Here is a 27,750-nt window from a genome sequence, read left to right on the forward strand (position 1 = left end):
GTGCGCCTTGGTTTTTCAACTACGCGCACTGATGTTTCACTAGATATCCTTTTTGAATTCTGTGCTACCTTACACGATACATAAAATATAACGCTTGGTTTCAGTATACGAAAACTTCGATAAAGGCAGTCATAAAATAATAAAAGTCAAAGAAAGAGGAATATGTGAAGACTGCTACAACAGATTGCCATCGAGCATGAGGAGCAGGGAAGGGAAAACCAAAGTTAAAACGGTCAAAACTAAATGCATGAAATGCAAAATTTACTTGTGTGTACCGTGTCATATTGAAAGCCATACACGAGGGCATGAACTGTTGGGACAGATGAGGCATTTTTAAAAGCCAAGAAGTATATTACATAAGTATTCTACCTTGCTTGAAAAACACTTCCTGCCTGATATACTTGAGTATTTAATCGACTGACATTCTAAGGTTGAGATCTATAGAGCGTACTTTGACCACACGAGTAGATATCTACTCGTGTGCTTTGACTCTGCTCAGACTAAGTTTCAGTTAAAGCGAGACCGATATAACGCTGTCTCGTTTTAATAGTGTCTTAAGTCTGAGCAAAGTCAAAGTTCGCTCTGTAGATCTCTGCCTATGTGCTCACCCATTGTGCCCTCATAAGGTAAGTCTATTAGATTGCTTTGCTACCAAGTGTATTGTGGTGGAGTGACAATAATGTTATATTTTAAGACTATAGGCAACCTGATAATGACTGATAACCTGATAATAAAAATACATAATGATAATGTTATGTCTTGGACGATCTGTAAATCTCAACGACGACCTCTGTACTACGCACTAGGTGATCATTCCGAAGAAACATCGTGTTCTATGCTGACGACAAAATTAGTATGTGTCACTGGCCAATTGGCCATAAATCTATAAGCAAAAGCGAGTTGCACCCGCAAACATATTTGCTCGAAATGACCGATCAAGTGCACTTACTTAAACGCACTTATACGTACTAAAAGCATTTAACCAGATGCAGTAAACGGTTGCAGTTTGCAGAGTAATTTAAAAATTCTTTATATTCAAGCGCCTGTCGAAATATATTAGCAATTACAAGACGTACGTAAGTACATTCCTCGTACATTGCTACGATAGTCATTTCGCACTCAGATAGTTGGTCATTTGTTCATATTTAGAATAAACCCGCCATTCTAATATCAGGCTGGCGGGCGCGCTTACTTTTTATAATAAGTAACTCTGGTTTTAAAATAGTACATTGCTTCAAATTTTACGTACATTCGGTACATTGCTCTCACGTACAAAGCATGACCATTTGTAGACATACACCCGCCATCCTGATGCACACGGTTTTTGGTGAAAATAAGAGAGAGCTTAAAAATTGCCATGAACCTCCGAAGATAATAATAAATAATTAATGCATGTTGATCAGAATAAGATTTTTGTTCCTTTGTTTTATTGAAATAGAATTTGTCTCTTTGTACATAATAGTTTGGTGTTTCTCTTTTATAAGGTCTTCAGCTTGGTAGGCCGAGTGTGACCCGTGCAAGAAGCACTAAAACTATATAAAAATCGGTCAAGTGCGATTCGGACCCGCACACGGAAGGGTTTTGGCCATAGTCGACCACGCTGGCCAAGTGCAGATTGGTAGACTTCAAACACCTTTGAGAACATTATGGAGAACTCTCAGGCATGCAGGTTTCCTCACGATGTTTTCCTTCACCATTAAAGCAAGTGATGTTTAATTACTTCGCACATAACTCCGAAAGTTACAGGTGCGTGCCCGGGATCGAACCCCCGACCTCCGATTAGGAGGCGGAAGTCCTAACCACTAGGCTTCACAGCTTATAAGAAATAACATACTTTAATTTTTTTATCATTGCGGCCATTTTGAATTTTTATTATTTGTTGCTAAACACATTCTAAGAAAATTTAAATTCTCTACCTATTTCGGTTCACGAGAGATGCAGCCCGCTGATAGACGGACGTACGGACAGCGGTCTTAGTAATAGGTTCCCGTTGGCACACTTCGGGTAGAAAAATAAGTCGTCTACAAGTTCTACTGTCACAAGAGAAGACAAAAAGAAACTAATGTTCAACAAATCATATCATTTATTTCCAAATACATACGATAAAAGAACAATAAGCTATTTTATAGGTAAACCTACATATTGCAATCAAATAACCATGCATGATTTAAAACTAATAAATTAATTGATGAATAGATCATTTAAATGTAGATTTTTTTGTTTTGATTATCATTATTTTCGAGCGTCTTTGCGGCATCGAAAGGCTTAAGATAAGACTTAAGTAAGTAAGTATAACAAAACTTATAATTTCAAAACACCATCAGAAAAAATATAATAAGTGTTTGAAATACATAGAATCAATATTATTAACAATGCTTAACTATTACATTAAAGTCAAATCCGGGTAAAAAGAAGTTCGTCAAGTCCGAGATTTAATTTAAACAATATATTAACACGTCACGACCAAAAGAGCTAAAGCTCTACCAATAACCATATCGTAATTTACAATTACACCACTGGCTTTAGCCCTCAAGTTGCTAATATCTATAAAAATAGATGTAAAATATTGCAACAGTGCACAGCACTACATCGAGGCAAGTTTTTAACCGGCTTTCTTCTGGACCGTCGACAGGAATACTTTGCGCAGTTTGTTTGCCATTTCCTCCAGAAGGTCAGCGCGGACTTTTAGTTTCTTATTTCTTTCTTCGAGTTCATCAGCGAGCTGTTCCATTTGGAGTTCTTTGAGCTTCCTGTTCATCCTGGAGCGTTTGGAGGCTTCATTGTTCTTGTCTCTCAGCTCCCTATACTTGTACTCGTGTGTGGAGACGGCGGAAGTGTTGCTGACGGTCGACACCGTGCTGACTCGTCTCCCGGGGGGTCGGCCTCTCTTCTTCGGCTGTTGCTGCGCACCCTCTAGCGCCTGTATCATCTGCTTGATGTCTTTCTTGGGCGCTTTCCGGCTGACCTTCCTCGGGCGATGGGTTTCAACGTAAGGCGTGTAGGTCTCGTCCGAGTCGTCGCTGTCGCGTCTCGGTCGTTTCTTTCTCGGCGGAGGATTGGTGTCGTCCTCCGTGTCCGACTCTGTTTTGGGTGTGATCGGCAAGGGGTATATGACCGGCGTGGCTGGTGTGGGTATCGGGGAATAATCGAACTTCATTATCTCCGTGATGTTTTGCTCGGGTTCCGGCAGAGTCTGTTCAATAAGAAAAAATATATTGTTAAGAATCATTATTTAAGTAACTAGCGAATTTTGAACTTGAAGGGCAAATTAGTGAAAAATTAAAATTTTGATGAAACTAGGATCTTTCTGAAATTAATTTGGTCTAGTTTATTTACTTTGGCATTAATTTTACAGAATATAAGTTGGTACTAAACTAAAAAATCTAAATCAGAACATTAGTGACTGTTATCCGAGAAAAACGAAGATGAATTCTTACCGATGCGAGTAGTGGACATTTTTCAGTCTCCAACTGCTCGACAAAGCTGAGGACTTCCGGCGTGCTAATGAGGTCTTCGGGCCACGCCTCGCGTGATACGTCCACGGAGAGAGCGGAGCGGAGCGGGCCCGGCGCTGGCACGGGCCGGCTCGCCTCCTCGCTGATAATGATCACGTTACTCTCCACTTCGTGCGGCGTCACCGCTACGTACTTCTTGTCCATCGAGTCGTCTTGGTGGATAAAGGGCATTGTGTCGAATGTGTTGATGGATTTTGTATAGTCTGCGGTGTGCCACTCGGAGTCCGCAGTGTGCCACGGATCCGCGTGGACCATCCCATCGGCCGCTAAGTCGCCTATCACAACAGGTAATGTACTAAAATCTAAAAATTGTTCTTGGAACGGCACTCCGTCGTTGGTGGCCGATTGGCTGAACAGTTCTACGTTGAACTTGGCCACCTCGTCCACGTTCAGTGACACGGGATAGCTCATGGTGTTGTAGGTGTGTGCCGGCGGCGAGTTAGCGTCGATTGTGTCCCAACCCTGAGGTGAGAATTGTGTGTGCAGTGTGTCTGTATTGTGTGCCCTTGCGTCGGTCGGTATTATTTGATCTGTTAACAGGAAAAAGAATTATTTATTACAAACATCTCGAAAGCATTTTCCGTAGGATTTTGATTGGCCCCGAGTGAAATTTACTAGGGTCAATAAAAAAACTGTTAATAAAGAGTACCAAAATTTAAAGCTACTTAAAGGTAATTTCAGTGGTTCTAATTAACTCTATCAAGTCAAAAATCACTGCCATCATATTCATGCAAAATCACTATTGTGATTTTTATACTGTAGCAAAATAAACAAAACTATGAACTGGAGTTTCCTTTTAGGCACATTTACTTCCATCGAAAAAACCCGGTACTCCCCCACTCGACACATTATGAATCATCTTTAGCACTATGCGGAAAAATCTGTTACTAACTTAATACTACACAGTCAAGAGCTGCACAGTTGAGTGTGTTCATATTATTTGTTGTCGAGAGCTATTTGATGAGGAGCACGAACACGAGCGTCAAGCGATAACGTCTAGACGTGTTTGAAAGCATCCACTGTCTTCAGCGAATAATATGCAGCCACCTGGGCCGGGCAGTGCGAATCGCAACACACATGTCGAGACATGTCAGTGCAAGTTCTGCAAATTCGCGAAATTTTCGATGCCCTAATTTTGAAACTGCTTATTATTTGCAATTTTGTCCTAGGATAACTTTGAATTTTAACTTAATATTTGGATATTGCACGCATAATAAGTAATTGGATTTGAATTTTGAATTGTTTTAAGAAAACTGCACACTCATAAAAGTAGGAAAAATATTAAAATAGGATGAAATATGTGTGTGCATAGTATAAAAGAGCTTAGCTCTCAAATTCTCAAATCCAATTCATCATTGACCTATGCCGCAGAGGCCCTAGAGAGTTGGAAGGTCAGATGTCCCAATGTCGACATCCCGAAGGAACGTACTACACAAAAACTTTGGGATTTGCCATTGGTTCAACTGACACATACGAATTTGGTTCAAAATCTTACAAGTGACAGAGATCGTGCCAGGCTTCTAGCATTATCCGAAAAGGAATCTGGGTATTGGCTGCATGCCTTGCCATCAAAAAATCTCGGCACACTTTTAGATAACGAAAGTTTTCGTGTGGCTCTAGGTCTCAGATTGGGAACACCACTGTGCCATCAGCACAGATGTCCGTGTGGAAAAGAGGTTGATAAATTTGGAATCCACGGACTCTCTTGCCAAAGGAGCTCCGGTAGGCTGTTTAGGCATGGCTCTCTTAACGATACAATTAAAAGAGCTCTTGCCACCATAAATATTCCTGCGCTCATTGAGCCGGCAGGGATTAGTCGGGATGATGGCAAGAGACCTGATGGATTGACGCTGGTTCCCTGGGAACGGGGACGGGCGCTAATGTGGGACGCAACTTGCGTTGACACATTGGCCCCGTGTCATATCAGGAAGACAGCATCAAGACCGGGAGCCGCAGCAGAAACAGCTGAAAACGGCAAGCGGCGCAAGTATGCCTCTCTTATAGAGAGTTACATTTTTGTGCCGTTTGCCGTGGAGACCCTGGGGCCATGGAGTCTTAGTGCTAAAAATTTTTTACGAGACATTTCACCGCGATTAATAGCCTCAACTGGTGACAGAAGGGCTGGCTCATTTTTTGCGCAGCGGATCAGCCTGGCTGTCCAGCGCGGAAATGCAGCCAGTATTCTTGGCACCATTCCACGCGGTCATGATTTATATAGTAATTAGATAAGGCTAGCCTTAAGTTTTATTGTATTAAAAAAAAAATAGTAAAAATTGGATGAAATTGTTTTTCAGGAACGAATACTATTTTTCTGTCGTGTGTTCTGAGGTGTGTCAAGGGTCGAAGTGCATGCACATAATAGTTTTGACGGGAAAATATAAAAAACAAATGAAAATAATCACCAATGGACTGTACTACTTCTTCCTGCGCGGGCTCGTCGCACCACTGAACCAGATCTTGGAAGAACTCGCAGTCCGATTCGTTGAGCATTGTACTCTGAGATATCGGCTCCGGTTTCGGAAAGTCCTGAAATCATAACGAAATATGTTGGGAAATGCCTTGGAAAGGTGCGGATACTAAAACGAATATAAATTTAACATTAATTATAGTAATAACATTGCATAAATGTACTCACGGCCGTGACGATCCCTCTTACCTCTGAAAAGCTGGCGGTTGGCGCGGGCGAGAGTGCTGACTGAGTTCTTAGGTCGGTAGTGCCTCCGTAAGGACGGTTCACCTGTTGATTCTTTCCGAACTTTAAGCGATCTATCTCTATCAGTTTCAAAAGACGTTGAGTATTGAGACACGTTTGGGAAAAAACCATGTCTTTCTTTTTGTAATCTGTACTGTTTTCCGTTATCGTCTCCTCGACAGACGGTGATCTTTTGAGCAACCATTTTGAATAGAACTACAAACAGAAATGATACGACGTAACATAATGTATATATTTTTATGAAGCAAGGGTTCGGAATATGAGAGACGGGGCGAAAATAAATGAAAGCGTGAGAGGATGTTAGAGAGTTATAGAATGAAGATTTGATGCAGTGACTTTTATGTTTCGTGTACGAAGATAAAGTATGCAGGTCAAATCTTTACAATCTTAATACTGTAAACGATCAAATAAACAGTAGCCTTTATACATCTGATAAACTCAAAAGTTTAAATGAAGTATAGTGGCTAAACAAGACTTGGTAGTTTGTGATCTCGACTTTTAAGTTAATGAGAATCTTCTTTGTTACTGAAACATTATAGCTACGATAATATACATCATAGTTTTAAGAATTCACCTTCATTGACTTTGACCTGCATACCTACACATGTAAATGCCCTAACAAGTACATAAATAATAATTCGTTTACATGACATTGTAAGGAGCGGCGAATGCATATATACAATTAAAATATATATTAAAGTGTGCAGCTCATTTAATTGAGAAAAATTGTAACGCGAACAATTTATGAAAATTTTCAAAGTCATGTAATCGACATGAAAGAAGTTTTTAAATGGTAAGTTTTGGAATGGTTTTACGATTTTATATACGAAAGGTATCATAACCCTTAAACCGTCTGTTTATCCGTTGGTGAGAAGGTAAATAAAATTAAATTGATTAATAACTTGACCAATTGAGAAATAGAGTTTAGTTTTGTGTTAGTTAGTAGTCGAGACGCGAAATGTTAATTGTTAAATAATTTGAAATAAATTCTTGCAATAAACAAAATTGAAGTCAGACAAGCAAAAACATTTTTCTTAATTTTTTTTTATCGACTCCTGCATTTATCTTATCTAACATTAAGTCTTGTGAATAGATATATTATATCTAATCATTTATTAATTGTCCTGTCATTCCTTTTACATTGAAAAACAAGCCAAATTGACCTAGATATTTTACATTTTGTTAAACTACGGTATAATTTTTCATTTGAAATGAGTGCGTATATATTTATAAATTTATGATAGAAGACATTACAGTACATTTTGTCATCCTACTATTTGAGCTTAAATCCTTGTGTTTGAATACATATTTAATGCCCTATAAAGCAATTTTCCCAAAAAAAAATATTAGGCCTAGGTGAATTTGGAAACATTTTTAAACTTCAATTTTATTGAATTTGGAAAGAAAATGGAAGCAAAATTGTAATTTTCTTTGTAGATTTTTGTTGGTTTTCGTGTTCGGCATGGCTGAGTCGCTAGAGGTTCTGCAACAGAGAAAGGGTTAGGGGAACTGACCGCCGCAGCGGTATTACTTACTTTGTTGAACTCTTCGTGAGTCCCTAAGGAAATTGTAACTCTTTAGGCTCCCAAACACGAAACGGTCACCGAAGTAGGCCTGGAACAAGGTAAAAGGTATTTTAGCTTATGCGGGAGTTTTTTTAGTTATACTTATTTCTTTAAACATTAGAACACTTGATCAATAGATAAGTATTTAGCACTGAAAAATTTGTTGCTGCTTGTCTGCTTGTACAATAACCAGTAAAGGGAATATCTACACTTGAACATAATAGAGTCAGGAATGTGGCAGCTCAGGACAAATGCTGGCTAGTGCTGTGATATGTATGGAATTATGAATGTTGTGCAGATTTTATATTATTTGTTTGCTATTTACTGCACTTTTCGTGTTCATGTATATTGTATGTATGAACTATGTGGCCCAAACTCCCTAAGAAATCTGTCAATCTATGAATAGGCCGTTCCTATTTACATGATAAATCGTCGTAGGTACATGGCATACCGTCTAAAAAACGGCATGTTGTCTATTATTCGTTTTCAAATACGAAGGTTATCTCACCCGTAGCAACTAAATAAATTATGAAACTAACGTGGCCATTTTAGAAATATGTACCTACACAAAAAGTGTGACGGGCCTTGATGACGCAATCCTAAAATATGGCAAGAACAGTAGGTGGCCTTAATTAATTACTTATCTGTGTTTTTATGTGGATACGACAAAATATATTCGTGATGGACCTATGGTAATAAAAAAATTATAGACAAAGGTAAGGGAGAAACAGCTTTAATACTATTATAATATGGTCCTACGTGTATTTGTTATAAAAAATTACTTAATCGACGAAGACCATTAAAAGTCGTGGAAGATTTTTATCTACTCGAACAACTCACGCGAACAACAGATGATTAGTATTTGGTTTGTACCTACTTATAACTAGATATGTAAAACGAATGTTCACTTATTAGATAAATTTCATAAATATTGTAACGAATCATTAATCTTGGAGTTTGAATTTGTATTGAATAATTAATTGTACAAACGAATGTTTGTACTTAGATTTTAACTAAGGGTCAATAAATGCTATTTAGATAGGTAGCGCTAAATTTAGAGCTGGGGACCTGCTTTGAGGAGATCCATTGAGGAAGACCTTAAAAGAGCGAGATTCTCGTGGAACCATGTAGCCAAAGAGCGGGAGGCATAGCAAACTACCTGCTGAAGTCCTAAATTCGACAGGGGATAAAAGACTCATTTTTAAGAGCTGTCAGATTTGTGTATAATTGAATATATTATACTGAGGTAAAATATTCGATTCGAACAAGCTATCCTGTATTTTGTTAACAATAAAATTGTTTAAATGTAAAATTAAATTAAGCTATGATGATAGCAAAAAGGCCGCACCTTGGATAAATGTTCGCCGGTACCAAAGTACGCTGCACCGTGCCGGTGGATTTCGTCATTCATAATAATCCATACCTACCTATACCTACTTAGAGTTGTTACCCTGTTGACGTCAAAACGGTTGACCTCGAACTCGCCCCCAGTTATCGATCGAATCCACCATTTCAAAGGGGAGGCTTAGTCACCAACTATATGCGATGAATCATTCGTATCGAATATCGATGGATTAGGTACTTCAAAATGGAAGTAAATGATTACTTTCATGCCGCGATAATGGTAATTGAACAATGATATCAGAATTTTATCGACGAGGATTAATTTCTGCGTTAATAATGAAGTTTTGTTACAAACCAGCTGATGGCCGCGACTTCGTCCGCGTGGAATTCGGTTTTTCAAAAATCGCGTGGGAACTACTTGATTTTCCGGAATAAAAAGTAGCCTATGTCACTCTCCAGGTCTTTATCTATACCCATGCATCCATCAAAATCATGTCAATCCGTTGCACCGTTGCGACGTGATTGAAGGACAAACCTTTAAAGGATTATGAAGCTCATAACTTCTAGCTATTATCTACTATCTAGATTATTTTAACCAATATAATGGACTGTAAGTAAAAGTTAAGACTTAAGACTCCACAAAAGCGTAACTATCAGAAGTCAGGACTTAATCTATAAATCTAAGTCTAGGTATATTAGCCATTGCCACACCTACTTATTCCTAGGACAACCTTTAAATTTTATTGGAGAGGAAAGGGGATTATTAGTATTCGTATTCAAAACAAAATACTTATCGCGGTAATAAGTAGGTAAATTGTAAATGTTATTTTTGTGCCTAACCATAATTTCAAACGGGACCTCTTGTGTACGGTTCCACGTGTTCTAGACACGCCGCCATTACGGTGATGTTGTATAGCTATCATCAACATCACTTAATAGCTTTACAGATTCCCTTATTAAACCCCATGTATAATCTAGATATAAAACTAGTCTACCAATTCATACATCAAAAACATCGACTTTCACATTTTCTGAAAAATCTTCAAGGTCGCTAATGACGTCCGTACTCCGTACAATCACTTCCCAGAAATTAAGAGATCAGGTTTTTTAGTCGATGAATACAATAATGGAAACAAACTGAGTCTGATAAATGAAATGGACATTCTTAATAATAATTTAATTGCTAATCCCATTACTGTCAAAGCACAAGTTTATTATAACAATACAAAGTTATTTGATGTGGTTAAAATAGTTTCGGAAAGTTTTTCTAATGGTCCAAATTATTCTTTGGAAATATAAGCAGTTAGAATACTTATTGGAATATTATTTGACAAATTGTAGGAAATCGTAAAACCCATCAATTTCACCGTGCTTGTTTAAAATTTTGGCAGCAACATAGACTTCTTTTACACTAGAATTTGCCAAAGTCATAACTATCACCAATCATGTGCCTTCGAAGTTCATAAATACGTTTATATATTTTATAGGTATAAATGGAACTCTATATCTATTGATCTTTCTAGAAAGCAATCAAAGATTTCTTATTTGAATTGAAAATTTCAAAATACTTGAAAACTTTCTTATTTTTCTAATTTCTATGTGAAAGTAGGTTACTATGTCTGTAACATTCATAAAGACCCCGAAATACGAGGTTGTTCCGACATCAACCTCGAATTTAATTAGAAATTAATTCTTGCGCAATCGAAATTTGTCTGATAAGAATTTATATTCCAATCAAAGTTCAGACAACTTCATTTAGAGGTTGAATATTTAGTGGTCAAAAAGAGAGATTTAAATTGATGAAAGTCTAAACAATTCTAGAAAACGCTACAAATATACATGGGACTGAGAAGTACTACTAGTAGAAAGTTGGAACACGCATCAACACAACGTGATCGCGACAGGTCGAAACACGTTCACGTGTGTAACTATTTATAAAGTATCTAGCTGAACTTTTAGTAGCACTATTACTTTCTATATCATAAAACTTCAATGTAACAACTGAAATACAAGTAATTTATGAAGTTACAAGGATTTAATGAGCACAAATTTTAATTAGCCTAAGTAAAACTCACCTTACAAAATGTATCTTTTTGCGGGCTTGAAGCACAGAAAGATAAGTTACCCTTTAAAATAAATGAAAAAGGAATAACCTAAGCGCTTATAGCGTGAAAACTTTACATGTAAGTGCAAAAGGAATTGTAAACTTTAGGCTTTCTAAAACACTGTAACCACAATTCGGCATGCGTTCGCTCCTAGAGAGCTCAGAAATTGTTGTGCAAGAACAAACGAGTCGTGGCTCGACCCTCGAGAATCCGCATACAGTTTTCCTCAATGCCCCTCCATTCGCTTTCGTGTTCTAAAAATATCTCCGCTTGCTTTGCGATTGGACCGTTCGTATGACGTCAACTCTACAAGCCAATGGGTGCGGACAGATTATGAGGATCACGAGACCACCGCGTTTCATTGTAGCTGTACATACAATATGTACGTATGTCTGGCTACTTAGTGAGGTTCATTGGGGTTTTACACCGAGCAATTTTGCCAACTCTATACAATATATAAAATTGTAAAGAGTTCATTATTTTCGTCGTGATTCATCCTCATCACTAGACGCTATTATGATTTTGATTCCTTCGTTCCATTAACACTTTGTATTATGTTATTGTTATGCATCATTTACCTACTACATTTAGTTTGTTAATAGTTCCTTTAATAGGTATCTTTCCTTTTTCCTCAGTTGATGAGGTAACTCAAGCAAGCACATTTTCTTGTAAACTAATAACAATGTGTAAATAAACAGTTAATCGATGCCAACAAAACAAATTTTTTCATTACAAGCTAAAGTTAGGATTTTGTTTGATTTAAAAATAATATACAATTTCAGATTTGAATTAAAAATAAAAATTTCAGAGAAATAAGATTCGAAGAAGTCCCTTAACAGATTTTTAGATTTAATGTCTAGTTATAAACTTACAAGTTATAACATAGGCGTCGACACTCGGTTATACGTGTTTATATGTAGTTATGTGATTTATTCATCTTCTGCTTTATAATTATCATGAACATCAACTATGGTAATTATCATCATCACACATGCTTCAATAGTAATTTGTTTGTTATTATTAATTTTTGCTTATTTGTATAATAATTATGTAGGCAACGTTTTTCATGTACCTAGGTAGTTGAGCTTAATTATATGCAATATGTCTGTACAATCTACATGCAGATGTTTATCTAATGTCTTATCGTTTTCTTGGAAAACCATATTGAATATCATCTTAATAATTAATACAAACTCTGTTTTTCAATTAGTTAATACCTACCTAGTTCGCATAAATTGTAGCCAATTTTTTTTTACAAAATATCAAGAATATTATTATTCTATTTTCATTTCATTTTTCAGTTTTCATTCATGAATGTTTGTTTCTACCGATAGCTATTCTGCAACATAGTGTAAGAAAAATTTGTTTTCATGGACAAGTTCGAGAGTTATCTAATAAAATGTAGGTAGGTAAGTATCTACGCATATACGAATGTGTTTTTAGATTTGGAATTTGGATGGTAGGTAAGTTACTAATTAGGCATAATGATTCATTGATAAATACCATCCTAATTACCTAATTGATTGACCTAAGTATAGGATTGTCATACCTAATTGTCAATTTAAAAAATAGCAGGCTCCAAGTTAAAAAAAGAGATAAGCTAAAGCGTGCCAAAGTTTCTTAATTTGCAATGAATCACACCTATGATGTAGGAAAAGGTGAACAACCTTACAATTGGCTTTGGTTATGATGTCAGAACTGTTGTTTCGTGACGAAGCTTCATCGTTTAAAAATAAACATAATTTAGACCAAAATACTAGTTCGTTCAGTCCCTCGCCCTAGATATCTCAGCAAAGGTGAAATAAAGAGGGGTGTATGAACACTGTCGAAGTCAAAACTGAGGAAGAGATTGTACACTGTACAAACCAAAATAAAAAAGGATAAAGGTTTCTTAGTTACAAAGTCCAAGATCTATTTCGGGTTGGTTGTGCCAAGACTAGACAATTCCAAGTTCAAGAACATATTACCTACTTATCTCTACCTATGTACCTACATAACAATTTGATAAATATAAAACGACATCGACAGTGCGTATAGATAGTCAAATATTTGCGTATATCTGGACCAAATATTTAACATTTTTAACCATCGCAAATCTAAATAGAATACGAGCAAAAACAACACGTTCAGAAAATCCACAAATCGTCAGTGCTTATGTTTTTTTTATAAACACGGATGTAGATATGAATAATCTTAACCTGAGATAGAACTTTTGCACATTCTTAGACCAGATAGTAGCCGGAGGACAAAGATATTAAGTGGAAAATTACAAGTTAGCTATATGAAAATGGTATGATTTATGAATGAATATCTAAGATGAAATCCTAAATAGATATCTTGGGCATATTTCGAAAACGGCAAGATTATGTTTTAAACCACCTACAAATGAAAGTAGACCTAAGAATATGCACCTCAGACATGGAATTGGTAACCTTGTTGGGCCCCCCCGCCCCAAATTACGAAAATTAACTATAAATAACCGGAAAAAATTAATATTTAATGTAATGGAAACACGTTCGTGAGAACAAAAACAAACCTACAAATTCAATAAATAGCTCCGAAATAGTTTCCGAAGCTAAGCAGAAAGGGTTTGCTTAGCTTCGGAGAGCTATTTATTGAACAGTAGAGACAGAAGAGAACTTTTTCTAGAGTTTAATTCATCGTTTACTTGGAGTAGGTATGCTAGCTTAATATGATTAGTGCAACACCCTAATGGATTAGTCGGAATTCTAGTCCACACTACACGATCGATAGACGCTAACGTCAGTACTGCGACTTCCCTCTTTCAGCTTCATAATAATTTAAAGGAAGTCTTGAACATGTTTATTTAAACTTTCAACCACTTCATCGACCAATTGAGATTTTTTGTGTACTTTCCGTACCTAGTTAGCATACTAAGTTACTAAAGAATATTTTTCATCTGTATGTTTGTCCAGCCTTATCTACAAAACGGACGAACCGATTTAACAGGACTATTGCAAGCAAGTACAATGTGAAGATAGACTTTGTTAGGAGACCATACAATATCTAGAGTTCGTGGCGTATTTCCATTAAAATGGTAGTAAAGGTAACTTTAAATGGAGGGCCTGAATTTTGTTATACTTACGAAGCGTATGAACTCACTGCTATACGAAGCGTATGAAATCTTTTCTTTTAGAGCCGAGCGAAGATACTATTGTTACAAGTGGGGATACGAGTAGATACAGTGCGCGGCAGAAAATAGTTTTACATCGATCTTTAGAAAGAGATAGCGGTTTCTTAGAGCGTTGGTTGTCTCTGTTGTTGATACCGACAAAACGTCACATATGTATGAGTGACAGAGCAACGCTCTACAAAGTCGAAATCTCATTCTAAAGGCATTGAATTATAATGTACTAACGTATGAAGGTCGACATACAATATTTCTGCCGGCTAATGTACATAGTTAGGTACTCGTTAGGTATACATAACAATTATAATGACATGTAGATAATGATAATGGCAGTATGATTACAGGCCTGTTGATATAATGACACAATATGTTATAATATATTTTTAGGCCTGTATGTAGCAACGTGTTAGGTACCTTCGTGTTTGAATCGCTGTGTAAACAAAATAATGGAACTAGGTACCTACATATGCAATTACTAGATAAAAATATGACGTCATAAGAGACCTTGAATGTTATTATACTGAGGATGGGAAACGTCTACGTGGAACTCGTTTGGCTAAATATGAATATTGTTGTTTTATGTAATAACTAGCTTATGCTCGCGACTTCGTTCGCGTGGACTACACCTATTTCACCCCCTTAGGGGTTCAATGTTCAAAAATCCTTTCTTAGCGGTTGCCTACATCATAATAACTATCTGCATGCCAAATTTCAGCCCGATCCGTCCAGTAGTTTGAGCTGTGCGTTGATAGATCAGTCAGTCAGTCAATCCTTTTATATATTTAGAAGAAGAAGATGGTTCACAGAAATATGGACGCGGGCAATTATAATGTAATAATATGTGCTCAGGGTTCAAGACAAGACAAGGGTTTTAGGTACCTACTAAGCTTTTCAAATTTTTAGGGTTCCGTACCTCAAAAGGAAAAACGGAACCCTTATGACACTTAACATTAACGGAACACTTTGTTGTCTGTATGCAATGATATTAGAAGAAAATAGGTAGATACGTTATACGCGGACCGCAAGTGGCACGTTAAAACTAAGCTAATTAGCAAACCTGAGCTCAGTCGCCCGCTGTCGTCGCGCTATCGATGACGTCGTTGATAGTAATGTGTATTTTGTTTTCGTCTCCCAAAACAACCGAAAATGCCGTCGTGTGTGATGAGATTCTGCACAAACTACACAAGCAAGGTTTCCAAAAGTCAAGGAATCACATTTCATTCGTAAGTAAAACTATTTCTTTTATATAATTCGTATTTTTCACTTATTTAACAATAACAAACTCGTGCACGTTCGTGTAAAATGCAACTCATTGCAATTTGTACCTTATGTCACATGCCATAAGTACGTATCAAGTTATCGTTGTACGTATTTTAAAGTTTCCGATCAAAGAATATAAAATAAACAGATAGGTCTCTTCTGAGTATTGACAATTCAAATAGTGTGCATATTTCCTGTTTTAGGGAAGGATAAATTAACTATGGTCTAACATCTTTTTACGGTCCACTGCTGGGTCTCTTCATACAATGAGGGAATTTTGGCTATGAGTATGTAGATTGTGTAATAGTAAATATTTTCAAAAATAAAAAATATTTTCATTTCACATTTTATTCCTTTACCTACCTTCCCGCGGCTTCGTCCGCGTAAAATTTAGTAATTTTATTTCGACTTCTTTTCCATGTATGGGAGCCCCCTTTATTTAATTTAATTTAATTTTTATTATTTTTATTATAGCGGCAATAGAAATACATTCTGTGAAAATTTCAACTGTCTACCTATTACGGCTTACGAGATACAGCCCGCTGACAGATGGACGTACAGACAGCGGAGGCTTAGTAATAGGGTCCCGTTGGCACCCCTTGGGCACGGAACCCTAAAAACGAGCGGAACCGCGGGAAAAAGCTAGTTCGTAATATTTTAAATACCACAGTATAAGGTTTTTATTTTACTATACAACTACAGTGTAGGCATAAATCGGCATTAGCCGAATAGACTTTACTGTTTTTTTTTTCTTTGGAGTTTCTAGTTTACCGTCTCGTCCCGTCTCTTTTACGCTCGCATTATTAGGCATATATCCGTCCTTCTTCCACTCTTCTGTGCAGGACGAGGTAGTGCAAAATATAACCGTCTCTTTTTCGTGCGCAACTGAAGCTGAGGTTATTAGTTCACCGTCCTTTACTCTCTGTTGTGTGAGGTTAAAATACTATCTATGCGTTTATGTGTGTTGAGTCTTTCGGCGCTGACGCAGCGTGCCATTACTAAACATCGAATTTGATATAAGTAACCTATCTACCTATTTTTCTTCTAATATCATTGTCTGTATGTCTGTCTGTCTGTCGGTCTGTCAAGAAACCTACAGGGTACTTCCCGTTGACCTAGAATCATGAAATTTGCAGGTAGGTAGGTCTTATAGCTGACATTTGGGGAAAAATCTGAAAACCGTGAATTTAGGGTTAGATCACACAAAAAATATTAAATTGTGGTCATGAACTAATAATTAGTATTTTCAATTTTCTAAGTAAGATAACTATATCAAGTGGGGTATCATAATATGAAAGGTCTTCATGTACTTGTACATTCTAAAAAAGATTTTTATTTATTTTTATGCATCATAGTTTTTGAATTATCGTGCAAAATGTCGAAAAAATACGACTAGTACGGAACCTCATTGCGCGAGCCTGACTCGCACTTGGCCGGTTTTTGTCATGAACACACAAATATGTAGGTGCATATTATATTATCTATAGTACGCGACAGGTCGAGATTAGAGGTGACCAATTTATTTATTAACCTGTTAATTTAACACTTATTAAAGTTTGTTGATTAACTGCGATACTAAAACTTAACAATTTTAAATAAAAAAATATTATTAAATCAAAAAATACAAATTATTATAGTTAGGACCTATACCTACGTTCTAAGTAGCTGCAGTAGGTACTTAAGTAGGTAGCGCGAAGATTCCAGGAAATTAAATTTCGAAGGGGGCGCGCGGTGCAAAACGCGCGCGCGACGACATTATACCTACCGATTGCGACCGATTACGTCATGCGCTAAAAATACCGATGCATTGAATATGGTTAAAAATAGCAAGTCAACTAATGTTAAATAGCACCACATCGATATGATGATAAATTTAGCATATCAAATGATTTTGTTGTTCCCATCGAATACCTACGAAGTGTTAATAAATAAGTTAAATAATTTTGTTATTTTTGTTGATGCTTTGATTTGATACATAAATAATACAATAGTCGAAATTTTTGTTATTTCTGTTTATTACCGATACTGTTGGATTAACGATAGTGCGCGTTCATAGACTTTTTGCTAGTTTATTTTTTCGGGTAATTTGATGGTGTTGTTTATTTTGCTCACTTCGTTGTCTGTCCGTCCGTCCGTCTGTCTGTGCGTCCGTCCGTCCGTCTGTCTGTGCGTCCATCCGTCCGTCTGTCTGTGCGTCCGTCCGTCCGTCCGTCTGTCTGTGCGTCCGTCTGTCTGTCTGTCTGTTAAGAAACCTACAGGGTACTTCCCATGGACCTTGAATCATGAATTTATCAGGTAGGTAGGTACCTACCTAGGTTTTATAGCACACGCAAGGGGGAAAATTTGAAAACCGTAATTTCTGGTCACGTCATCATCATCATCATCATCATCATCAACCGATAGACGTCCACTGCTGGACATAAGTCTCTTGGAGTGACTTCCACTCCACACGTCACGGTCTTGCGGCGCCTGAATCCAGCGGCTCCCTGCGACTCGTTTGGTTACATCACCAAAAATAAATTGAAATGTGTTCATGAAAGTAGTGTTTTCAATTTTCAAAGTAAGATGAAATCAAGTGGGGTAGGTATCGTGTTTTTTTTTTTTTAGTCAGTGTTATATTTTTAACGTGTTTATTTATCAATAAATTTTAATAACAATTATTGATATTATATTATGTAAGTTTAACAGTATTTGACACCACTAGTCGAGATGGCAAAGCGCTATCCCGCACCAGGCTGGGGTTGTGCAGGTCAGTGGTGTCCCCCCACCCCGATTGCAATCTCGACCTGTCGCGTACTATACATATTAAATATTATCTGAAATACAGACCTAATATTATGGTAACAGCTATTCAACGCACCTACGTAACGCGCGGCCTCTATCGGTGCCTCGCCATCACATTTTGCCAAGTCATTGTGATAATGATAACGTTTCTAAATAGGTATGTTGATTTGTTTTGAGTCTTGTTGATTTACTGTCATCCTATTTTTGGTCTTATTACGTATAATGTATTGGTATAATAATTACATATCATCATCTCGAAGAATTCCTACTGCGTAAATTACTGCCCGCTACTAGAATTTCAGTAGGTATAAGAAATAGAGAAAAGGCCGGTCAATAGATCAAGACACGATACTGAAGGTATGAATCTAGACAGACAGAGTGGTCTTAAGAGAGATCTTTTCCCAGAAAAGGATTACCTAATAAATAAATATCAACTCATTAGCTATAGGATTGTTATAATATCAGCCATCTTGGCTGATCCAACTTCTGATTTGACTTATTTATTTTGTTGTAGAAAGGTTCATCAATTGACGTTTGTTGAGGTTAGTTGAAGCATAAGGCGTCCGTTTGATTGTATCGAAAGGAGCCCTCTGCCCTAAAGGGGGATATCTAGCATTTTATGAAAACGAGAGACTCCCTACATTCATGAGACATGATAATTTGAATCGGTCTACAGTACACGGCAGAAAGTAATGTACATCGACATTTAGAAGGAGGTAGCAGATTTGTAGAGCGTTATCCCTGTCATTGAAACCGACTAACGTCATATAGGTATGAGTGACAGAGACAACGCTCTACAAAGCCGAAATGTCATTCTAAAGGCCGATGTACATTACTTTCTACCACGTACTGTGCTTATAAATCACCAAGTCACGGTAACATTATGTTAAAAAATATTACCGTGACAAAGTTATGTGAAAATGTGTTTTGCCAAAACACAATGTTGTTTACTATCGGAGACTAATCCGATGTCTTTTTGTAAATACCAGACGAGTAGGTATTCTATTTTGAGATCAAACCACGGCAAGCATGTGATTTCTAGAAATGACTGTCACACATCTGTCACATGTTTGCAGAGGCACATGGGGCACGCCGCACGAGGTTTGTAGAATAAAGGGTAACACATTAGTAGCATAATTATATAACTGGGTGATATTTTGGCAGGTAATTAGGTCGCTCCGTAGGTATTTTTACCTCATGTTCAAGGCTTTCGAAATGACCTAGGACCTTATCTCAAAACGTAATCAATAGAATTCGTTGTTGTGGTAACTGGTAGGTTGCAACTTTTATTTTCTATTAGATGATGTCTGTTATAATATGGTTCAGAATGTTGGGCGGTAAAAGGGACGGATGAAAGGCGAGTACATGCAATGTTGAGATGGATGTGTGGTGTGACAAGGCTACATAAGATAAGGAATGAATATGTAAGGGGAAATTTGAAAGTAGCGCCAGTGGTAGAAAAGATGAGGGGTAATAGGCTGGCATGGAATGGGCATATAATGCGGAGGGAAGAAAGCCATGTCACTAGAAGAATGTTAAGTATGCATGTGGAAGGAAAAAAGAAGAGAGGACGACCAAAGAAAAGGTGGATGGATTGCGTGAAAAAGGGGTGGATAAGACATTGACGAATGAGTGAGTGGAAGAAGAAGACAATATGTTGTGCCGACCCCATGTAGCGTGAGATAAGGTAAGGAAGAAGAAGATGATGTATGCGAATTCATCCGCACGATGCAGGATTTAGAATACGGTGTGATGTCTTTGATTTTATCCGAGACTAGCTGACGTCTGCGACTATTCGTCCGTGTGGACTACACAAATTTCAAACCCGTTTTTACACCTTTAGAAATGGAATTTTCAAAAATCCTTTTCAGCGGATGTCTACGTCATAATATGTAGCTATTTACATGCCAAATTTCAGCCCGATCCGACCAGTAGTTGGAGCTGTGTGTTGATAGATCAGTCAGTCAGTCAGCTTTTTCTTTTATATAGTATGTATATTGTATATGTATATAGATAAAAAGTAGCTTATGTGTTAATTTAGGGTATAAGTCTGTGATCCAAACTTTCATCTTTGTAATATTATTAGGAAGAACACTGATGAACCCCTACTTAGATGTTAGAGAACTGACTGCAATTAAATATGGGAAACATAACTTTTCCACGAGACCGTCTTTGTTAGACACCAGTGGCGAAGGGTGAAAATCTGATAAAGGGAAGCCGGAAACGTACTTACCTACAAGAATATCAGCTGTTCGATTTTAGAAAAATTACTATCGTTACGTAACAAGAAATCTGTTAAACAACAATCTATGTGAATTAAGGCCATATCTGATTTTGGCTTACCAAACTGAATCAAAATTACCGTGAACTTACACTTATAAGTTATTAATCACATCCCCAATTTATTATATCAAAATAAAACACCACTAACAACTTTAAAAACAAACAAGCATGGCCGCTTCACAAAAACAAAATATGTATCAATATCAAATAACCGTTCAAAATACAAAATACTCAAAATAGTAGCATGTACCTGTTAAAACAATACTATTAATATAATTTTTAATTTGGAGGTATTATAGGGTAACTCGGATCCAACCGAGTTATTTACGTCAAATTTGTCTGACCTGTCAGAGTTCCAAATTCGTATTCGCTACTGGGCCAGATTAAATTGGTGTGCTCTTTATTAGTCGACCGTAGAGCGAGACAGACCTAGTTCGCTCATTTCGCTTTCGCTAGGGAAATGAAAGAGATAAATACTAAGCAAAAATCTAACTAAACTAGCGGCACGCTATGATGGCCGGTTTGACGTTTGTCCGCTCATGAAGTTCCGTATTAATTGATAACGACTTTGAAGGAAATAATTGTATTACTTTATTGACGATAGTGATGTGCAGAGATTCATAAATTTTATCGAATGTAGTTTTAGGTTTAGGACTCAAAATTTATTTATTAAATTGATTTCTTAAATGTATACAAGTGTAGAAAAATCAGTTTGCACCATTTAAGGGGTGAATGTACTTGTGAATATGAACAATTTTCACTATGTGGACAAACCTCTGAAATCGCAAAAAAATATCAATAAATTTTTAAAAATGGAATCTAATACGATCGTCACATAGGATCGCTGGCTAGCACAACTACTACCTCCGGCAAACTCGCGTCAATGCTCAATGCAAAACAAAGCAGTTTCGAATTGACGTTGCTTCGAAAAGTATAAACTGTCAGTGCAATGCGATTGTGATATAGTTTTGACCTGGCTTTGGATTTCAAATATTGATACTGCATTACTGTTGACCCTTGCTCGTTAATTTGGACTCTGTTCAAGCCCTTTGTTGTGGATTTCGTCGATATGACCGAACGTACGCAGAGAACTGTTCTAAATAGTCAGACACGTGAGTTCCTAATACGCCTTCGTAACTATTTCGATCGTGAAGCTCAAAATGGAGGGCCAATTTTACCTATAACGTCAGTGGTTGAACGCGTAGCTGATGCGCTTAATATTGGACAACGAACTGTTAGACGGATAACTAAAAAAAAATATGGCGAGACTGGCACAGAAGAAAATAAACTTCACACACCAAAAAAGAGAAAACGAGCAAAACCAGTCGTAGGCATCGATAGCTTTGATGCCGATGCTATCCGAAGACATGTTTACGGCTACTATTTACAGAAGGAGTATCCAACAAGAAAAAAGTTGGTGCATTCACTGAAGGAAGCTGGATTATTCTTCGGTGGGGAAAGTTCTTTAACGAAGATTTTGAAGACCATTGGATTTCGATACAAAAAATGTAACAAACGCAAAATATTGATGGAAAGATTTGATATAGCGATGGCAAGGTATACTTTTTTACGGCAAGTGAAAGAAATCAAAAATTGGCAAAATGTTGTGTTCTTGGATGAAACATGGCTTAATGCTAACCATACTGTAGGCCGTTCTTGGAACGATGACACAGCAGCATCTACTTCCAAAGTTCCTGTAGGAAAAGGATCGCGACTTATAATTTGTCACGCCGGAACCATCAACGGGTTTGTCGAAGGTTCTCTCATGGCTTTTGCGTCAAAAACCACTGGAGACTATCATGAAGACATGAATGGAGAAAAGTTTACTGAATGGTTTACCTCAATGTTGTGTAGCCTCCCTGAACCATCTATTATAATTATGGACAACGCCCCATACCACTCGATGCAAATTGACAAGCCACCTGCCCAATCCCAAAAGAAAGCTGATATCGTCGCATGGCTTCGTAAAAATGGCGTAGATGCAAACATGAATATGTTAAAAGCGGAATTAGTACGTCTTTTAAAAGAAAACAAACCAACCAAGATCCGATACGTCATTGACGAAATAGCATTAGAACATGGGCACAGAGTTATACGGTTACCGCCTTACCATTGTGAGTATAATGCGATTGAGTTGGTGTGGGCTCAAATTAAGGGATATGCTGCAAGACACAATACAGAACCCCCATTTACCACAAAAAAAATGCTAAAATTATTAGAAGAAGCTTGTGAACATGTGACTAAAGGAGACTGGGAAAAGGTTGTGAATAGAACTGTTAAATTAATAAGGGAAGATTATGAAAGAGATGTGAAAATAGATAATATTATAGAAAACGAACATATAATTATTAATGTATGTGATGATAGCAGTGACGACAGTGAAAATAGTAGTATGGACGAATCTGATTAATTATGGCCTTTTGTGGCACCTTTTTCGGTATCTTTTGTATTCATATGTTTCTTGTGTGCATATAAAGTATGTATATTCATTTTCGTTCAAATATTCAGTTCGTTCAAATAAATTAAATAAACATATACATTTTTGTTTTATTAAACCTATTTAATCAGGTACAAAAACAAAACTTAATTGTTTTTTGTTCGAGAATAAATTGACATTCCACATCACTATTGTAATGTGTCAAACCGGCCATCATAGCGTGCCGCTAGGTAGGGAATCCGATATTTTACGGCTTGTAAGGTGTAGGACGTAGGTGTATGTTACTTACATTAGCTGTTATGTTTTTAACTTAAATTAGTACTTAATAACAAAAGAAAAATTAGCATTTGTGACGATCGAACCTTTGTATTTACGAACGTATTACGGAATTTATGTGAATAGTACCTACTTACGCTATATTATGCCAATTCTTAAAGGGAAGCCGATAGGAATCGTGTTATATTGACTCTTCGCCGCTGTTAGACACGTATTTTTATTGAATGCCAACTTGTTTTTAAAATGCTGCGTGCGTTGATGTAGGTAGGCACACTGCCTTCTCTTACCTAAATTAACTAAGAGAAAGTGTATTGGGTTTTTCCATTGCGCTAAACGATGGAGGTAACAGCGAGCATTCGCGACCGAAAATAATGTACATCGGCCTTTAGAATAACATTTCGGCTTTCTCTGTCACTCATACCTATATGACGTTTTGTCGGTCTCAACGACAGAGACAGTGCTCTACAAATCTGCTATCTCCTTCTAAAAGTCGATGTACATTACTTTCGGCCGCGTAAGTACCTATTTTGACATTGCTATTTGCTACCAAAACTACGCAAAACATCAAGCTACCTATTTTGTGCGCAAGGTAGAATCAGGCCAGGTTCACTTGGTCAAGTGACCCTGAGAACCCGAGATATAACCACAGATCGGGGAGGTAACACCCCGCACACCCGCAAGCCCCTGCGCTAACCTTCCTCCTAAATATACCTTATTCCGGATTTATATGCACCTGATAATAAGTTAGATGTGCCCCTGCCTTAATTGTTCGGATGATTTATTCGTTAGTTCCGACAATTAGATATTGCCAGCGCGGGTAGGTAGTCTTGCCTTGTCTACCTTTTATAATATAGGTATTACAATGTGTTTAATATGGTATACAGTCTATCCGATATAGCCAAAGATTATTATTTATTTAATAGATATACCTATCCTAATCTTTTCGATAAAGCCATAAGATATTAAATCGTTATAGATACGCAAAATAATACTTATTTACCTCCTATACTACAACAAATAACTTAATGTAATTTTTAAAATTAATATTTACTGATTTAAGCAATAGGCTACTTGACAATTTTTTTAAGTTGGTCTTAAATGGTTAATATTTGTCCTATTATATCAAAAAAATTAACACTATATTTTTTTGCGCCCTAAAAACCGTAAAACTTTAATTTAAAAAAATATTTTTCTTAGACAGGTGAAAACACTGTCGGCCATGTTTGGCCGATAGATTATCTGTGCTCTGACGTCATGCATTTGTAAACAACAGTATAACCACAGGGTAAATTAAAAAAAATATAGTGTTAATTTTTTTGATATAATAGGACAAATATTAACCATTTAAGACCAACTTAAAAAAATGGTCAAGTAGCCTATTAAGTGACCACTAGCGACATCTAGCGATAGTACTTAGAACACAATACAATTTAAAAATTCAGATCTATTTCTATAATTATGTAAGTACTTACTAGTTAGGTATTTACTTAATTATTTCTAATTTTTATTATCTAATTAATTTGTTTTCATCAAAGTCAAATGATTTATTCAAATAGGTAATAACTCTTTTTGATGGTCAGATGTTGGATTTCCAAGATATAGTGGTGATAATTTATCACGCAAACTTACAACTAAAGCTAAGAGGGTCATGGATTTACAAATCTAAATATATGTAGATTATTTATCATCAAGATGTTAGGTGACGTCGAATGTTGTAGAAAATGACTTGCATTGGATAAATTAAGTATAGCGACTTGAGCATAATCTCATTTACATCGACATGACGTCATTTGACGTATATTTAAGTAAAAATATACCATCAGCACGAAACTTCAGTCTAGTGCCGACGTCACTAAAATGGCGGCCACGCGAATTAGCAATTTGCGGGACTTGTATGTATATGTAATCTTCCTGCACAATTATGTGAGAATCACAATTAGGGTTGCCAGATGGAAAAACCGGTCATGTGCGAGTCAGACTTGCGCGCCGAGGGTTCCGCACTATAAGTCCCGCAAGTATAATATAACGTCATGCATTTGTAAACAACAGTATAACCACAGGGTTATACTGTTGTTTACAAATGCATGACGTCAGAGCACAGATAATCTATCGGCCAAACATGGCCGACAGTGTTTTCACCTGTCTAAGAAAAATATTTTTTTAAATTAAAGTTTTACGGTTTTTAGGGCGCAAAAAAATATAGTGTTAATTTTTTTGATATAATAGGACAAATATTAACCATTTAAGACCAACTTAAAAAAATTGTCAAGTAGCCTATTAAGTGACCACTAGCGACATCTAGCGATAGTACTTAGAACACAATACAATTTAAAAATTCAGATCTATTTCTATAATTATGTAAGTACTTACTAGTTAGGTATTTACTTAATTATTTCTAATTTTTATTATCTAATTAATTTGTTTTCATCAAAGTCAAATGATTTATTCAAATAGGTAATAACTCTTTTTGATGGTCAGATGTTGGATTTCCAAGATATAGTGGTGATAATTTATCACGCAAACTTACAACTAAAGCTAAGAGGGTCATGGATTTACAAATCTAAATAAATGTAGATTATTTATCATCAAGATGTTAGGTGACGTCGAATGTTGTAGAAAATGACTTGCATTGGATAAATTAAGTATAGCGACTTGAGCATAATCTCATTTACATCGACATGACGTCATTTGACGTATATTTAAGTAAAAATATACCATCAGCACGAAACTTCAGTCTAGTGCCGACGTCACTAAAATGGCGGCCACGCGAATTAGCAATTTGCGGGACTTGTATGTATATGTAATCTTCCTGCACAATTATGTGAGAATCACAATTAGGGTTGCCAGATGGAAAAACCGGTCATGTGCGAGTCAGACTTGCGCGCCGAGGGTTCCGCACTATAAGTCCCGCAAGTATAATATAACGGTTAACTATAAGAAAATAAAATTTTCAACACACAAGCTGTTTTCAACACACAACACAACAACACACACAAGCTGTGCCCTTCCAGGTTAGCCTATTTCCATCCTATTGTATTGCCACTAACAGCTACAATTATTAATCAAACTATATGTTACTAATCTGTCGATAAGTTAATTACTTGTCAATATATTTTTTTCAAAAAAGACCATTCAAATGCAATACAATTTTTCATAAATGACAAAGTAACTTATCGGCAGATTATAGATGGGATTGTTTATTAAGTTCGGCCTTCAGTGAGATCTGTCTTTAGGCCTAGTGTACATTAAGTTGTCAAGTAATTAACTTAATTTTAAACAACTTAATGCATGTAAACAGTGAATTTAGTAATAAGTTGCAAGTTAAAATTTAGTGTACGAGTAAACAAGTAGAATAGAATTTCGTCTATTTTTTGGTTAAGTAGCCCCGTGCAGCCTTCGCCGGTAACTACAGCACGTTTGGATAGGTTAAAATAGATAAATATAGTCAAAATAGATAGGATAAATGTAAAATTTCTTTGTTTTTCTTCTGCGACTTTGCTGAGCACATAAAGAAAGAGTTTATTATTTCAAGCATTGTGCTGTTCATCTTGGAATGAACTTAAGAGCTTTAATAAATTACTTGTCTGGATGCGTGAATGCCTCCTTAAAATTTTATTATAAGGATTAATTTATAAGTAAAAATTTAGTTAACTACTAAACAACATAATGTGTGTAAATTAGGCTTTAGGCTTTTGTATATGTAAAAAGCTTTACAATAAAAATAAAGAGAAAAATACTTACATTTTTACGTGTCTTCTATAAATAACTGTCTTATATATCTTGATCTTGTTAATTTGCATAGAAATGTGGTTCATCTGATGCAACGTAAGATTATGTGTGGAACCCTGGTGTATGTTATTGTTGTTCAAGTTTCGCAAATTGTTGTAGTACTTATTATTGTTTAGTTCAATGTACGCGTAGCTCATGTTAATTTTAGTAACACCTGACACTTTCCTCGTGGATTTATTCGCTTTTTGTTTTATTCAAATAATGATAAAATTATCGTCGAAACAAAAGCGGTCTGAAGAGCTGTGCTCAAGACCAATTTAAATTAAAAACACTTATAAAACTTTTCAATGTTCATGCAAAAGTCGAATGTTTAATAATTATTTAAATTATGTTAAAACAAACTGATTAAGGTTTCAAAACAACTTCCTAATTCATGAATAATTCTTCTATTTTAACAAGTTGTGCTTATTATACTTTTATGATGTTTTGCTGTAGAAATTTCAAATTTAAATGACGAAATTCGAAGCTCGAGCTACGAAATGAGCTTTCTGAATTCTGATGAAATAGTAGAGTGGAACAAAACATACA

At 36.4% G+C, this 27,750-nt stretch overlaps 1 protein-coding gene across 2 annotated transcripts; it reads right to left on the minus strand.

Annotated features, from left to right (window-relative positions):
• Positions 1-2,065: 2,065 nt before the first annotated feature.
• On the minus strand, positions 2,066-27,650 carry Xrp1. 2 transcript variants are annotated; one of them, XM_034973009.2, is made up of 6 exons: positions 27,175-27,650; positions 7,764-7,842; positions 6,172-6,423; positions 5,918-6,041; positions 3,438-4,045; positions 2,066-3,193 (listed from the first exon to the last, which is right to left on the minus strand). In XM_034973009.2, exons 3-6 carry the CDS (start codon positions 6,337-6,339, stop codon positions 2,603-2,605), a joined length of 1,491 nt encoding a protein of 496 aa, XP_034828900.1. In that variant the 5' UTR covers positions 6,340-6,423; positions 7,764-7,842; positions 27,175-27,650; the 3' UTR covers positions 2,066-2,602. The 2 variants fall into 2 exon arrangements, with proteins under 2 accessions (XP_034828900.1, XP_034828898.1); XM_034973007.2 differs by lacking the exon at positions 27,175-27,650 and adding an exon at positions 11,213-11,459.
• Between the last annotated feature and the right edge of the window lie 100 nt (positions 27,651-27,750).

This window comes from Maniola hyperantus, chromosome 10, assembly GCF_902806685.2.
Source record: "Maniola hyperantus chromosome 10, iAphHyp1.2, whole genome shotgun sequence".
In the NCBI taxonomy this organism is placed as follows: Eukaryota; Metazoa; Arthropoda; class Insecta; order Lepidoptera; family Nymphalidae; genus Maniola; species Maniola hyperantus.

Excerpts from the sequence above, each read along its gene's own strand:
- Xrp1 (XM_034973009.2), bottom strand. The coding sequence starts at position 6,339 with ATGGTTTTTTCCCAAACGTGTCTCAATACTCAACGTCTTTTGAAACTG. Across the intron at positions 6,042-6,171 it reads CAACCGCCAGCTTTTCAGAG|GACTTTCCGAAACCGGAGCC; the intron begins GTAAGAGGGATC and ends TTATGATTTCAG. Across the intron at positions 3,194-3,437 it reads AATGTCCACTACTCGCATCG|ACTCTGCCGGAACCCGAGCA; the intron begins GTAAGAATTCAT and ends CTTATTGAACAG.